The sequence below is a fragment of the Hydra vulgaris genome, chromosome 08, assembly GCF_038396675.1.
Source record: "Hydra vulgaris chromosome 08, alternate assembly HydraT2T_AEP".
Lineage (NCBI taxonomy): Eukaryota > Metazoa > Cnidaria > Hydrozoa > Anthoathecata > Hydridae > Hydra > Hydra vulgaris.
The window spans coordinates 34,971,261-34,989,171 of record NC_088927.1 but is presented as its reverse complement, the minus strand read 5'-3'; the positions used below and the strand labels follow the sequence as shown (position 1 = coordinate 34,989,171).

The window sequence follows — 17,911 nt, the reverse complement described above, 5'->3', positions numbered from 1 at the left end:
AAACCTGGTAGTTTTTTTGTCAGTGAAGTTTTGAAAATCGCTAATTTCTTGTAAAAAACAAAAACTTACTAAATCCAGATAAAATTAATAGTTTTTTTTTTTATTAGTGTTAAATAAAAATTACAATAACCTCTTTTGTAGACTAGATATGTTAGAGTAGTAAAAACCTATTTTTGAATTTTGAATTGGATATGAGACTTAAAAATAACTTATTGAAAAAATAATAATATACAAAAAAAAAATTTATTTGTAAACCTTTAATATTTTTTTGCTGTTTATAGTAAGTGACAAACATTAAGATATTGCCCAAATAAATTTGAAAAAAAGGAAAGGAGATAAAAACCCCCTTCTTTTTTTGATTACTAATAATAGACATTAGGATATTGCCATGAAAAAAATAAAAGATGCATATAAAAATTACTTTTAAAAATTTTGAAAAAAATTCTTAAATAATTCTAAATTGTTTTTACTAACGTATTTTTACTAGTTTTTACTAACATATTTTTACTAATGTAACTTTAGCTTTTGAAATTTAAAAAAAAATTAGTGAATTAAATAATAGTAAATAAACATATGGAAACAGCACAGGTTTTTTTTTAAAATATAAAAGTTTAATCTAAATTATTTTTTAATAAAAACTACTGAATTTTTTTTTTAATTATTAAAACCTACATTAACAATTGTTCTTTGCAATGGGTGATCAGAAGTTGCTTTAAGTGAAACAGCAAAACTTTTTTGTTCTTCTTTGTAATCTCTTTTTCGAAAAGACCTAAGGTAAAAAAAAAAAAGAAGTTAACCAAATCTAAAATAAAAAAACTGAATAAATAATCTATTATAACACAGTATTTAATTAATATGTAAATTAAATTTTTTTTTTATATACAGGTTATTCAACGCTCTGAGAAAACACTTTCCCAATATATTCACTACCCCAAAACCAAGAGTGCAATAAAGTCAAGTAAATATAATATATTAAATAGCATTACAATCCACACTCATTTTTTTAACTTTAAAACAGAAACATTATCAATCCTCAGCCTTATTCACTTCTCACTGTTAAGTCCAGTCACAAGCTATTGGCTGTCATAAGCTATCGGCTGTCATAAGCCATTGGCTGGTTAAAAGTAAAACTGCAGTTTTTAATGTCAGCGTTTTTTAACTCCAGCGATAAAATAAACTCATTTTCTAATGCCTGTTCGGTTAACCAGAATAGCAAATTTAGTTATCAGAAGGCTGTTAATGCCAAAATCTAACCTTGCTATACCATACAGTTAAAACTGTTATCAGAGAAATTTTCTCTAGTTTTAAAAATAATAAAAAATGTTTACTTTTATGCTAAAAAAGCAATATTATATAATATATCATATTTAAATGATTTTTTAACTGTAAAAAATTTTTATGTTTTATACGCTTATTAAAACAAAAAACATCAAAACAGAAGACAATAAACTACAACTAGACATAGATCATGCAGTCAAATGGCCTAAGAAGTGGCTTATGTTTTTAACCTTGACAAATGTAAAGTCATGCATGCTGGTCACTCAAATAAGTTAGTGTGCCTTTATTCAATGCTTAACATAGACAACAATTGAATAGAACTAGGAACAACAATTATTGAACATTAAGTCATGTTCAATATTTGTTGTTCCTAATTGTGTCCTAACATCAAACAACCTCAAGTCAGATTGACGTTAGGAAACCTAGGTTAAGCATGAAGTAGAAGCTGCAGCAGCTAGATCAAACCAAGTATTCGGCAGACTAAAAAAATCATTTTGCACTAAAGGGATAGTGTTATAGAGGGTACTCTACAAAACATAAATTAAACCTCATCCCGAGTATGCAATCCAAACCTGCTCATTTACCAGCAAGCAACCAAAACAATAAGCGTGATAAAGCACAAAAAATGAGGATAGACTGGCGGTACTCAATCTTACCACTCTAGATGAGTGATAAAAAAGGGGCGACCTGATTCAGTAGTATAAAATTGCAAATGAAATAGAAAAAGTCTTTGTAGTTCTGCTAGTATGTGGGCAATCACAATCAGAGAATAATCTGCATGGACATAATCAACGACTAACATGGCAAATTGTGAAAATCTGCCAAGAACGGGGCAACTTTTTTACTAATCAAGTTGTTAACAACTGGAATGGGCTACCAGTGAACATAAATAGGATATATTATGTGTCCCGAAATACATCATTATAGTGGTGCTTGAAGCTACACATCAGAGTTTACAACTATAACTTTATTTTTATGATGGTTTTGCTTGTTAAATTTTGATTTATGAATAAATAATTTCAAAATCAAATTCATTTAAAAGTATATATATTTACTTTTCAAATGTCTGTTGTTCTCACACTTTTTTACTTGAAATTTTAGCATGATTATTATTTTATTAAGTTTAAAAATCTAGTATTAATTTATTTTATTTGTTAAAACCATTCATTTACATGTTTACGATCTTTTTAATATTATTTAGGATCAGAAAGTCTATTAAGTTTAGTTTTGGTATAGCTATGTTAAACACATATTAATAAAAAAAATTTTTAATTTGATTCAAGTTTTTCATTAAGGTTTTGATTAAATCCATTCAAAATAAGAAACGCGACAGTCTTATCCAAAGCAAACTAAAAAAATTGCACAGAAACATTGCTTATAAATAAGAAAAAATAACTATTTTTAGTATTATTTTTTTTTAGATTCTCTTTTTTCCCCTCCACGTTCCCTCCCTGTAGAGTTTAGAACAACCGTATATAAACTGTAAACAGGTGTAAACTGTCTACTCATTTTTTTTTTAATAATTTGTGGTTAACAAAATCTTTGCCTACAGCATATAAACTAAATTTGTATTTCTAAATGGCATTCTTTCTATGATCGATCTTAAAAATCAACAAAAATCTAATAAATAAACGATGCTTTTTTTTTAAAAAAAACAACAACTTCGAAACTAAAAAAATCACTAATTCATAAATTTACTAAAAACTTAAATAAAGTTTAATTGCAACATTTATTATTATATCACTATTATTGTCTAAAGCTATGCTCCTATAAAGTAATGCTTTTATAATCAAATATTCATTACCCCTTATATTATAAGCATGTATATATACATGCTTATAATATAAGGGGTAATGATTATTTGACGAATGCCGACCCTAATTCCTTAAATTAAAATTAAAGGTTGTATATATATATATATATATATATATATATATATATATATATATATATATATATATATTGCGCAAAAATATTTCTAATAATTACGTAAAACCCCCGAAAAACTTAGAAAATTCAATTAATTTAGAAGGCCAAAACATTGTTAAAACTATTAATTTAGAAGCTAGAATTGAATCAGTTGCACGAGCGCAAGCGTAAAGATCATAAACCGAATTTTAAAAATAAACTCCCTTGTAGGTTACTAGTACCTTCAAAAAGTGAACTAGGGCACATTAGTAAAATTAAATCAGATGAAATAAATATTATTCAAAAAAAATTAAATTTGCAACAGTGAAAAAATACCACTGGCGTTATAAATTGGTTTTATAATATTGGTAATAAAAATTAATGCACATTTATATAATTCAATATTAATAATTTTTACCCCTCAATTACAGCTGAAATTTTAGATAAAACAATAGAATTTGGAAAAATCCACACTGAAATTACAGACGACACTATTTGTCTAATTAAACATTGCAGAAAAACCTTACTCTATTTTAATAACGAGACGTGGAAGAAAAAAACCATGCACGAGTGCTTTGATGTAACAATGGGAAGTTACGACAGAGGAAAAATTTACGAATTTGTCAGATTATATATTTTAAATTCCCTAGCTAATATAGTTCATTTTAATCAATTAGGCTTGTATCGCAATAATGGTGTAATTATAATGCAAAAAAAAATCAGGGCCTCAACTTGACAAAATCAGAAAAAATATTATACAAATTTTCAAAAACATTGGCCTCCAAATTGAAATTAACATTAATTTAAAAATTGTGAATTTTCTTGATGTCACATTTAACCTCTTGGAAAATTCTTATAGGCCTTATAAAAAACCTAATGATGAATTATGGTATATTAATATAAATTCAAATCATCCTCCTCAAATCTTAAAACAAACTCCTATTTCAATAAACAATAGGCTAAATCAAAACTATTCTAATGAAAATATTTTTAACTCTTCCAAACACGTGTATGAAGATGCTCTTAAAAAAAGCGGATTTAAAAATTTCAAGCTAAAATTTGAAACAAAAAATTGCAAAAGAGCAAAATAGAAATATAAATATAATTTGGTTCAACCCTCCGTACAGCAAAAATGTTTCAACAAGTATTGGAAAAGCGTTTTTAAAATTAGTTGATATACATTTCCCTCCCTCTAATAAATTGTACAACATTTTTAACAGAAACACTATTAAGGTAAGCTATAGCTGCACAAAAAATATTGAAAGAATTATAAAAGGCCATAATTTTGCATTGATTAATAAAACAACCCTGATAAACAATATATTAGCTTAACCGAGGGCAAATGGAAAAAACATTATGTTAACCACAAACAATCTTTTAAACATAAAAAATACTCAAAAGCGCCTGCCTATAATAAAATTTCCAAAAAATGTATACTATGTTTACAAGAAAAATTTGAAATTGTTACTCATTTAGATCAAGAAAATTTACTGAATAAAAAATCTGAATTAATTTTTAAATGCAGACATGAAAATAAGTTTCTTTTAAAAAATTATAAAAACAAATGACCAGTCTAAAATTATCCCAATTCTAAAGAATTCTTTTCATGATTTTTTAATTATCTAATGTAGATGCAACTTCCTGGTTGCAAAACACTACAGTTATTTCATAATTAATTATAACAATTCCCAACTTCCTGTGAAGTAATTTTTCTATAATTTGAACTTTTTGATGTTTAGACATTCTTCCTGATGAACCTACTGATGGAGAAATATGATGTTGAAGATAAAAGATAAGGGTTTTTACTAATTTATTATTGCTCTGTTCTTTAAGAACATTGAGCAATCTATTTGTAGAATACACTGACATAATTTATATATATATATATATATATATATATATATATATATATATATATATATATATACATATATATATATATATATATATATATATATATATATATATATATTAGGGTGGTGGTAAAAACAACTTATTTTAAAAATGTCAGCTGACAACCCCTAAATGTGTTTTATATAATAAAATAATACTGGATTTAAAAAATTTTTGAATAAAAAATATTTTTACGGGTGCCACAAGGCCCTTATACATCAAACAGGTTCCTAATATTATAAAAAAAAAAGTTTTTCAAAAGTATGTCATGTTGGGTCTCAAATGATGCAAAAATATATAAAAATTTCAAAAATATGAATCATTTTATAAATATATTATTATTTTAGATTTTAGTGAATAGAAAATGACATTTTTTAATTTAAAACCAAAAAAGGGGAATTTAACAAGATTTTTTTAATTATAATTTTTTTATTTCGGCTTTTTATAAAACAATTATTATTTTTGAAATTTTTACATAATTTTGCTTCATTTGAGCCCCAACATGATATACTTTTGAAAAACTTTTTTTTTTATAATATTAGGAACCTGTTTGATGTATAAGGGCCTTGTGGCACCCGTAAAAATATTTTTTATTCAAAAATTTTTTAAATCCAGTATTATTTTATTATATAAAACACATTTAGGGGTTGTCAGCTGACATTTTTAAAATAAGTTGTTTTTACCACCACCCTAATATATATATATATATATATATATATATATATATATATATATATATATATATATATAATATATATATATATATATATATATATATATATATATATTAGTAGAAAATCACTTAACATATATATATATGTATATATATATATATATATATATATATATATATATATATATATATATATATTTATATATATATGTATATATATATGTATATATATATATATATATATATATATATATACATATATATATATATTAGTAGAAAATCACTTAACATATATATATATATATATATATATATATATATATATATATATATATATATATATATATATATAAATACAATATATAATATATTTTTATATAAATACAATATATAATATATTTTTATATATATACACATATAATATATATATATACACAGGGCTTGTGATGAAGCGAGCGCGATCGCGCACTACTCGTAAAATGCGCCCGTAAACGGTATTTTCAAACATTCTAGGCGCGATAAATAACGCGCGTTCAGCTTATAACGAGCAAATAAAATAACGGTCATCCAATAGTTCGGGATTATTTTTTTATTTTCATAAAATATTTAAAAAAGATTTTTTATTAAAGATATTCTGTTATCAAAGCACTGATATAAAATATAAAAAGCACAACGTCGTTCTCTTTTGCACTAACGTAATGAATGAGCCGTTTAAAGTCGTTATAATCGCTTATTTCAATAATGGAATGTGCACGTGGAAACACAATGTGAATACAAAAATGCGCAAATAAAATAAGAATAGAAAATTAGAAAACCATTATAAGAAAATTAAAACTGCAGAGTATTTTTAATCTTGTGAAAATATCAAGTAAGATTTATTTGATTTATTGTTTGTAATATTCCACACACCGTTTATAATAAAAATAAATATTAATAATAGAGTAATTTTTAAAATTAGTTTTTGTTCATAGTATAGGTTTTTTATTAACTATTATTTATTGCAACTCAAATTTAAAACGATTCTGTTGTTTAGAATGTTCGCAATCAAGGACATTCGAAAAGGAAACAAAGTAATGACGCCAATATTTATTAAATAGAAAGTTCTTATTTATTATTATTTCAAATTATTCTTGTGTTATTTTTTTAAGATAAAAAAACGTAATTTAAAAAAGAAATTTTAGAAAAAAATTAAATAATTAATTTGAATAAAAAATATCAAGAAATATAAAAACCGTTAATTAAGTTTACTGCGTAACATTTTAAAATACATATATCAAAACAACGAAGCAAAACTAAGTCACTAAATTATACTTCAATACTTAAATCAATAAGAAGTTGCGTTTTTGTTTGATATTATTTTTTTATAACATAAATAGTTAAAAATAAAATCGCGATTTGACAATATACAAGAAGTATAAAAATCTACTTCGTTGAAGTAGTTTTATGAGTGTGATACTAATTAAAACATTTTTTGACGAAAGAATTATGTAACAAATAAAAAAAGAAATAAAAAATAAAAAGCTTTTTATGAGCATCGCCTTTCAATTTTCATGGTTGCGCTCGCCAACGTTATCTCGAGCGCACATAATCACGCTCTATGAAAACATATTCTAATTTTACAAGCGCGATATAACACGCTTGACGATTTTCTTCATCACAAGCCCTGTATACATTATATTTTTATATATAATGTATATTAAATGTATGTATGTATATATATATATCTATGTGTGTATATATATATATATATATATATATATATATATATATATATTATATATATATATATATATATATATATATATTTATAGTGCATGTGATGAATAAAATTCGCAAGCGCGATATTTTGCACTCTTAATACTGAAACATGTTATCAACAAGCGCGATTATGGGCGCTCGGCATTATGTCTTTGAGAGCAATATTCTGTATGGAGACAAGGTCACTCAAAAGCATACCAGTACGTACAAGGAAAAAGATGGACAATTTTTTTCAAATTTCAATCAAGTTTTAATTTTTTAATTTAAACTTTCTATACTCATTGGGACGAAACGTTTTGAAAATAGTAAACATTCCATTCTATCTATTAGTAATTACTTCATAACTTTCCATTCATTGTTTGTACGACACAGAAAACTGCATTCTAATTTAAACTGAATGCGCAATTTAATTATTATTATTAAGTGAATAATTTTTTATATGCTTGATTATATAATTAATAATGTGCGTTTAATTGATTCATAGAATAATGTTAACATGCAAATATGTTTAGAATAAATCATGTCTAAAAATAGAAACTGTGTTATATGATATACAGGTGACTCATGCTTGTAATTGTCGTTTTTCTGTTTTAGTATCATTTGGGTACATTGTTTTATAACACAGTTTTGATATGGCATCTCATGAAATCGCAAACAATATCTTGAAAAGTACTGAGTAAGAAAGATCGCTTACAGGCTTTGCAAAATGCAGGTTATTGCAAATCTGGTGCATACAAGGTCCTCGGACAAGCAGAGAAGATAGTGGGTGTCACTGATGGTCGTAGAAACAATGGAGCTGCTAGAAAGATAACTGGTGCTGCACTTGGAGATCTTATACATGAATTAAACAACACAACAAACAAAAGTTTAAGAAGAGCTGCCTCAAAATACAATGTTTGCCACAAGTCTTAAATACTTTGAACAGACATGGTATTTATTGTCACAAACGAAAACTAGCACCATTTTACCATCCAGCTGAGAAAGGTGAAATACAAAAAGCCCTTGGAAGACTTTATCGACAGCATTTAACAAAGGGGAAAGGTGGATTTGCGATCATCATAATGGATGATGAAACATATATAAGAATAATGGGGCCGAGTTTTCAAGTAAAACTTTTTATGCCAAAGATGCCTCAACAACTCCAGAAGAGATTCGCTTCTCAGGTCGCACCAAGTTTCCCTTTAAGGTAGGTGTTTGGTATGCATTGTGTGATCATGGTGTTTCTGATTACTTTATCTGGAACCAGGGAATGGCCATTGATGCCCAGATGTACAAATTTGAATGCCTTCAACGAAGACTAATCCCCTACATTGAGAAGCACTGCTCTGATAAAGCTTGCATCTTTTGGCCAGACAAAGCTTCATCACATTATTCTTCAAAAGTAGTTAAGTATTTAAACAACAAACAAATTCCATTTTGTTATGAAGCAAAATAACCCCACCAATGTCCCTCAATGTCGGCCTATCAAGCTCCTTCATGTTGAAATTAAAAGACAAGTGTTTGCTGATTCCTTTCAACCAGAGAATATTGATCAATTAAAATTAAGAGTATGTTAAATCATGAATGAACTTGTAAGGCATGCTTTAAAAATGTGTACTAACTTTTCATCTCGAGTCCATGCTCTTGTTGACAAAGCTTATCGCTATGGATTATTATCTGTTCAAAAGTAACTTGTAAACTTGTATAATGAATATAAATCTTTTATTGGAATGAATACTTTGTCTTTCTTTTACAAGTTTTTCAAAATTTTATTACATGAACTTTAAAGCAAATCAAAGTAAAAGTTCTAGTTAAGCAAAGTTTTTTGTCAAATGGACAGTAAAAAACTGCACGAGTTGGCGAATGGTTCGACTTAACCAGGGTACAATTAAGCAGATAATATGATAACGTTCAACTGGAATTAAAAAAAAAACAACATGCTGAATATAGCTTTCAAATAGAAGAAATAGATCATTTTTATTTTAAATTATGCCGCATAAATTAAAATTAAAGTACATCACACATAAATTATATGTGACCCACTTATTAGGAATATAACTTCTATATTGAACAATATGCAAACTCTACTGTTTAAACATATTTTGACTTTTTACTAAATATCTTTTCTTTAAAATCAACTTGTATTTTCTCCATTGCAAGTTTTTCAGATGACTGGGACTTTTTGCTTTTGTAACAAAACTACCAAGCGCTCTTTGTCGCTCCCGGAAGGCCATTTATAGGCGTGTTTCACGTGCACACCCGCTTCATCACAACCCCTTTATATATATATATATATATATATATATATATATATATATATATATATATATATATATATATATATATATATATATATATATATATATATACATATATATATATATATACATATATATATATATATATATATATATATATATATATATATATATATATATATATATATATGTATATGTATATATATATATATATATATATTTATATATATATATATATACATATATATATATATATATATATATATATATATATATATATATATATATATATATATATATATATATATATATATATATATATGTATATGTATACATATATATATACATACATATATACATATATACAAACATACATACATACATACATATATACATACATACATACATACATACATATATACATACATACATACATACATACATACATACATACATACATACATACATACATACATACATACATACATACATACATACATACATACATACATACATACATACATACATACATACATACATACATACATACATATATACATATATACAAACATACATACATACATACATATATACATACATACATACATACATACATACATACATACATACATACATACATACATACATACATACATACATACATACATACATACATACATACATACATACATACATACATACATACATACATACATGCATACATATTGTATATAATGTTCCTGTATATAATGAGTAGTTAGGAAGTACAACTTGACAAATAGACATTCCAATACAGTATATCTATATTTGTAATTAACTTATAGCTAATTAAATTTTTATTAAAAATATAAATTAAAAATGGTGTTTATACATGTTGTTGTGTTTATAATGATCATATACTAAAAATATGCTTGAATAAAAAAAACAAGCTTTGTTTTTTTTTGGAATAAATTCCAAAATTTTTGCCAAAAAAAAACTAAAAAATATTTAAAAAAAGAAAAAAATTCCTAAAAACAAAAAAAAACACCAAAAAAACGGAAGAGGAAAAAAACTTGTTTTTTTTTTTGCAACTCTTCATAGAACTCTACATTTCTATTTCACTATTGATATTATTATATTCGGTATTCCTGTTACACCCAAGTATTCCTACTACTAGTAGTAATAATATACAATATTTATTAATCCATTGGACCTAGTGCTTCCAGTCTGATGCCAAAAACTACTTGAAATATCTAAATCAATTTTTGAACTCTGTACAAAAGGTCCAGAGTTTAAAAAATTATTAAAAATTCAAAAGATGATTGGTACAGCGCAGTGTGTTGCTTTAAGTGTGTTGCTTTGTGTAATTTAAGCTTGTATTGAGAAGCTTGCAGTCGTGGACAGGAAAGGAATGCTACCACACTCAACTCCTGACCATGCATATAATTATTTTATTTGAAAGTTTGACCACAGCTTTTTAGATGTTTGGAAACGCTTCAAAAGCGCACTGAAAAAAACCAATAAAAGAAAGAAAATCGGAGTGGAGGAATAGTGTCACAAAATTTTTATTGTTGCAAATTTGATTGTTAAAAATGTAAAAAAGGAATAACGTTGCAAGTTGTTGCATGATTGATTGTCAAATAACAGAATAAGGAATAATGTTGCAAATAAATTTAATGAATAGTGAGGAGAATAGAAAAAGAAATCATGTCGAAAATGAATTTAATGAACAGTGTCGAAAACAAAAAAACAGAATAGTGTTGCAAATAAATTAAAGGAATAGTGTCAAACAACAGAATAAGAAATAATGTCGCAAATGAATTTAATGAATAGTGCGGAAAATAGAAAAAGGAATAATGTTGAAAAGAAGTTTAATGAATAGTGTCCAAAACAAAAAAACGGAATAGAGTTGCAAATGAACTTAAAACAAAAAAGCGGAATAGTGTCGCAAATGAATTTAAGGTATTATCTTTGATTTTCAAATAGTTTTACATTTTTTTTGTTTTAAGGTATTAAATAACTTTTGAGGATTTTTTAAAATCTTTTGTTATCCATAGTTATTCTAGACTTTTGTTTGTTTTATAATTGTTACATTTTACTGTCCATTTGACAAAGTTTTTATCATAAACTTCAAATAAATGTTCCTTAAATGATGAAACATTTGTATCGTTTGTATCATTTATATAGAGCGTTTGATAGCAACCTGTTTTTCCTGTAGTATTGAATCGGTATTATTATTTGAGGGGTTCAGTGGAAAAGTGGTTGAACCCACATTTTAAAATTTTCCAGATAATCACTGCCAACAACACATTAAGTATGTAGTTTGTTGTGGAAAAAGTACCAAACCTAAAAACCCATCCATACAGTGCTGCTACCCAGTCCACCCACTAAAGCTGGCACTGCTGCTACCTATAATCATATTTACTTTAACAGAAAAATTAATTTTGAATTGTGAAAAAGTTGCCTATCACACAATTTTGCATTTTTGATGACTTATTGATGACTTTTGCAATTTTGCATTTTCATTTAGCTGCTATCCTTTTTCCAAAATTTGAATTTACAGTTTTTCTATTTTGGATTTTGTAAAACTTTACGATACAAAGAAAGTAAAATACAGACACATTTTTGTGCTAACAAAAATAATGTTTAATATTATAAACTTTTACTTCAGATTTGTATGAGTATAATCATAACAATAGTTTTACTAACAACAATAGATTTATTAAAGCAAAAATATCAGGATGCAAAGACTAGCGCCACTTTTTACCCAGTGGCTATGGTGAAGAGTCTTGAGTAAACAATGTAAAAACTGCAAAAAGTGAATTACCTAGATTCTAATTGCATCAAGTCTGGATCCACGAAATCTAAAAAATCTAAAAATCACCCTCCCTTTCTACATGGTCTGGATCCGCCCTTGAAGCCCATTCAATTCAAAAGAAAATGGTTTTTAGTACTTTTGGTTTGTATTTTCTTGAAGGTGAAATAAAGTTTCACACTTCCATGAACAAAGTATTACCACGTATTTTTCCTTTGGTAATACATGTGCGTGACATTTTAGTAGGGAAGGGGAGGCAAAGGACCAACAAAACATACCAAAGATTACCAAAAAGAAGTAATGCTTAAAACTACTCTATTTAAACAAACAAAAAAAGTCATCAAAAAATTAAGAGGGGGGGTCTTGGTCATAAGTTGCCATGGCCCTATTGCTCAAGTCTTTTAGAAAAAAAAGGCTTAAGAAAAATATCATTATTTGGCAAAATTTATGGTTCATAAGTTGGTCTTCGAAATTCTAAAAGTTAAAACAACTTAGAAAATGTCATCATTTGTGCCTATGCCTCATATACAATAAGAACTTGTATTTTCTAAAAAGCCAGAAACCCCTATAATTTTAATTACCTGTTATCTTCTCAATGAATAAATAAATACTTTTTAAATTAATTGTAAAAACATTATAATATTTATCTATTCCGTAAAAAAATAAAAATTAAAAAACTGTTTAAAAAACAACAAGTGTTTTACAATTAAATAGTTTTAAACTTTGTGTTCTGTTATCTCATTTCAATATAAGTGTTGTATAGGTCGGTTCGACGCTAAGTCGTCCATTTCTAAAAGCTTTGAAAAAATAAAGAATAAGAAATAACTTCAAACTTTTTTTTTCTTCAGACCATATTCAATATCACATATATATCTTCTAGTGATGCATATAAAAGTTTACTGAAATCTTGATTTTGCTTGTAATTATCCCTACAACAGTTGTTATAAAGTACATTTGTAGTAAGACCTTTTTTGATATAATAAAAATCTGTAAAATACACTAAATTATACTTACCAGATTATTCTTTAAAAAAAATTTTGTTTAAAAAGATTTAGTAGAGTATATAGTGGATAAACATTACTAAGCTTTTACTGTGCAAATCGGAAAGTATAAATAGTTCACTATCTCTTCATCGCTAGAAACAACATAAAATTTTCTATCCAAAAATATAAAGTTTTTAGGTATCAAAATGGACCTCACCCAAAGGCACTTTCTCTTTGTCGAATTTCAGCTTTATACTATTTTTGTCTGGGTTTGACCCTATTTCTCTCTAACTCTCTCCGACTACAATTCCGTTCTTACTATTTTTGACACTTTTCTGATTTTACTATTTGTGACACTATTCTGTTTTTACTATTTGCAACATTATTCCAATTGTACTATTTGTGACATTATTCCGCTTTTACTATTTGCGACACTATTCCATTTTTACTATTTGCAACATTATTCTATTTTTATGTTTTCGACACTAATCCGATTTTACTATTTGCAACACTATTCCTTTTATTATTTGCAACACTATTCCTTTTTTTTGTTTTCGACACTATTCATTAAATTAATTTGCGATATTATTCCTTTTTTATGTTTTAGTCACTATTCCGATTTTACTATTTGTGACACTATTCCTTTTTTTTGTTTTCGACACTATTCAATAAATTCTTTTGTGACACTATTCCTTTTATATGCGACATTGGGTCTTTTTAATATATTCGACACTACTCCGAAATTCATTTTTCAACATTATTTCTATCACCCAAAAAATCATTAACATAAAAAACTAATAAAAAAAACCTAAACTATAAAAAAGGAAAAAAATCTTAACAAAGGAGAAATATAAAAAAAAATTAAAACTTATAGCTCTTAAAAAAAAAATTAACTAATAAAAAATGGAAAAATAAAAGCTCTAATAGAAAACTACTTTTAATCATGTTTATTTTGGTCTGGAAAAAGATCAAAGTTTATCAACTTTGATCTTTTCTCAGACCTGTCTTTGATTGTGGCAACGGTTGTGGCTCTGCAGCCTCTCCTTCCCTTTCTTTCACTCACACACTAAAAACAGTACATAAACACTATTTTTTTTATATGTTTTACATAATAAATTACTGTACAAGATTAGAGACCAACAAGTAAATATGGTAATTATAACAAGGTAATCCAAAATTTGGAAAGCAGATCTTTGTTTTCTATTTATACAACTTGTAGCAGCAAAAAGAAACATCCTTAAAATAACATTAACATTAGGAAATATGATACAAGTTTATTTGGTCACCAGAACAAATATCAATTAAAGTAGAAACGAAGCTCTAGAAATGCAGACACACATTTGGAAATTAAATGTCCACTTTGTTTGTGTATATCTTTAAAAGCTCTAGGATGTGCAAAGTAAATGCGACAGAATCCATTTCTGGAAGATGAACTACAACTAGCTTACTAGCTTATACTAACTTGTTCGGCCGATGCATTTTGCCATTGTTCAGTTCTTTTAATACTCTTTTGAAGTTTATACGCATATTTTAAATATACAAATATATAAGTACTATTGACAAATAAGAACTTAAAAAAACTGATTCTAATAATTATACCTTGTAACTCATAAAAACAGAAAACAGAAAGAAAGTTATCTAGCTGTTGAAGATTGCCAAACAAAACTCAGCTGCTGCAACATTAACCAGATTCAAAGAATGGCTGGTGCATAACACATATTTAGCTAGTGGATTCAACTACTTAAAATGGGCTTGCAACCCAGTGTTAACTCCACAGATATTGGAGACATTATCATACGACTACCCACAGCAATCACTAATGTTGATGTCCTGCATCTTTAATGTCTTTTTGACAAGATTAAACATATCATATAATAACTATCAATTATTTGAAAAAAAAGAATCGCCAAGTTGCTGGATGAATTCTTCACAAATGTGAGCTGAGAGATAGGAAGTGCTACCTTTACCTTGGTTTACTTGAGTGTTTATATGTTTAGCTAAAAATGAGTCATATTTAGCTTGTAACTCTAATGATTTGAAAAAAATTCCATCATAGAATAATTAAATTTTCTGGTCTGGTCCACAAAATGCCCATAACATTTTTTAAATCTTTAAATTTTTAAATTAAAACTTACTAGACTTTAGTTATTAGGCCTTAATATATATATATATATATATATATATATATATATATATATATATATATATATATATATATATATATATATATATAATAGACCAATAGTTTAAAAAAATAGATAAATAAAAAATATCTCTTGCCAGTATATACAAATCGATTGCGTTCTTTCTTTTTTCCATTTACTAGTTTTTAAAAAAATAACTCTTACGTTTCAGCATTGTCACGGGTATCAGATTTTAAAAAATTAATAGTCTCTTTTAGCTGATTTGTTGTGGTAAACTTAATCAGTCTATTATTTTGCCTCCACTTTTTCTCTTGCTAGACTTATCCATGTTAATGTTATTTGTTGATCACTTCTGACTGATTTTTTTGTTCTGAAAGTTCTGATGATTTTTCACTATTATTTTCACTTATAAAAACTATTTGAATAATTTTACTTTTAAAAAAAGAATTCAGAAGAAAATATTTTTTTTTTAATTTGTTTTGTCATTCCTAGTGTAAACAATATAGCAGATAAATTTTTGTTTCTCCAATATGTATACAAAAGAAATACTTGTTTTTTTGTTTGTTTTTTTCAATAGAATAAAATTTTCGATATATTAATTATTATTTATAAAATAAATTGATTTCTCACTGGCTGGCCTCTCCAAATGCATTGGCTCCGCAGTGGCTGCCTAGGCTGAATATGTGTAAAGACGGAGCTGTCTTTTTTTATGTTTTTATAATATTAGGCAAACTCTTTGAAAAAGAAAAAAACTTAGATCTAATAATCATTTAATACAAAAAACTTCAATTAAATTATCAAAAAGTATTATATAATAGTGATTAAATTGTAATAAAAAGTATTCTATATGTGAGCAAGTCATTTGTACTGTATTTTATATAGAATAAAAAAGATAGTATTTAGCAATCTACTTAAATTACCCCAGAGAAAAAAATTATAAGTTTGGCCTATTTTTGGTAAACAACTTTACTCAATTGCCTTTCTCTTTGCTCATTCTTTTTCTTTGTCTAACATACTGATTTTGCTATTTTTTATATTTTAGAAGATTTTTTTATTTTTTAGATTTTGTTATATGATTTTTTATATGATACATACGAGAAGATGTATGAGATTAAACATTTCTCACAAACCAAAGTGATAATATGTAACAATAATAACGCTTGTAATCAAAAACAAACAAAAAATAACTCTAAATTACAAAATGTACATACCATTGATAACTTTCAGTTGAGAGCATGGTACAAAAAGGTTTTGCATAAAACACAACAAAATATTATAAATTTTTTCTAAATTATATAAAGAAAATTAGATTTCTGGATAGTCTTTATTCAAAAAACATTGTGTAAAATCAAAAAAAATTTAAATGTTTTCTACTAATTATTTTACTAATTATTACTCTGTTCTTTTAAGAATATTGAACATTTTGTAGAATACATTTTAAGAACATTGAACACTATATTCTGTAGAATACATTTTAAGAACATTGAACACTATATTTTGTAGAATACATTTTAAGAACATTGAACACTATATTTTGTAGAATATATTTAAACTTCTTAAATCAGTATGACATCAGATTGTAGATTTAAAAGTGCTTTTTTAGTTGTATATATATGTGTGTGTAACATAAATAAGTGTATATATATATATATATATATATATATATATATATATATATATATATATATATATATATATATATATATATATATATATATATAAATCATCAAATATATAAACATAATTAAAATAGTTATATAATTTAGTGCTTTTAATAGACTACTAATTATACAAGCTTACAATGATGATAAATGCACCTAGACCATTGACAATAATGAAAATATTTGTGTTTTATTTATGCTATTAGTTTTTATTTGCAATATATAATTTTACTATATATAAAATTAAATTAAAATATTATTTTTAACTTAAAGAATTGTTGCTTTGTTTTTTATTCCATATTATAAAAGATTGAAAATTTTCTTCAAAAAAATTTTTATTTTATGTTTTAATTTTTTTTGTTTTTTTTTTACATTTTTTGATTTAGTTTCAATCATGATTAACTTAAAAAGAAGATTTAAATAAAACAATATTATAAAATCACAAATCAATTAAATCATAAAATATGAAATTATGGTGCAGCTTCTAAGTTAATAGGATTCTTTGAAGCTGCAAAATTCATTTCAATCTCTACTTCTTTGTTAGTTTAATCTCTACTTCTGTATTTAAAATTAACATATTAG

At 25.6% G+C, this 17,911-nt stretch overlaps 1 protein-coding gene across 1 annotated transcript in view; it reads right to left on the bottom strand.

Annotated features, from left to right (window-relative positions):
- LOC101234303 (VPS35 endosomal protein-sorting factor-like) overlaps positions 1 to 16,973 on the bottom strand; it is a 114,194-nt gene extending 97,221 nt beyond the window's left edge. The window contains exons 1-2 of the mRNA XM_065803542.1: positions 16,880 to 16,973; positions 673 to 769 (exon numbers count right to left, since the gene is read on the bottom strand). Of these exons, the coding sequence (XP_065659614.1) occupies positions 673 to 769; positions 16,880 to 16,905 (123 nt within the window). The 5' untranslated portion in view covers positions 16,906 to 16,973. The remainder of the gene's footprint in view (positions 1 to 672; positions 770 to 16,879) is intronic.
- Positions 16,974 to 17,911: the final 938 nt, after the last annotated feature.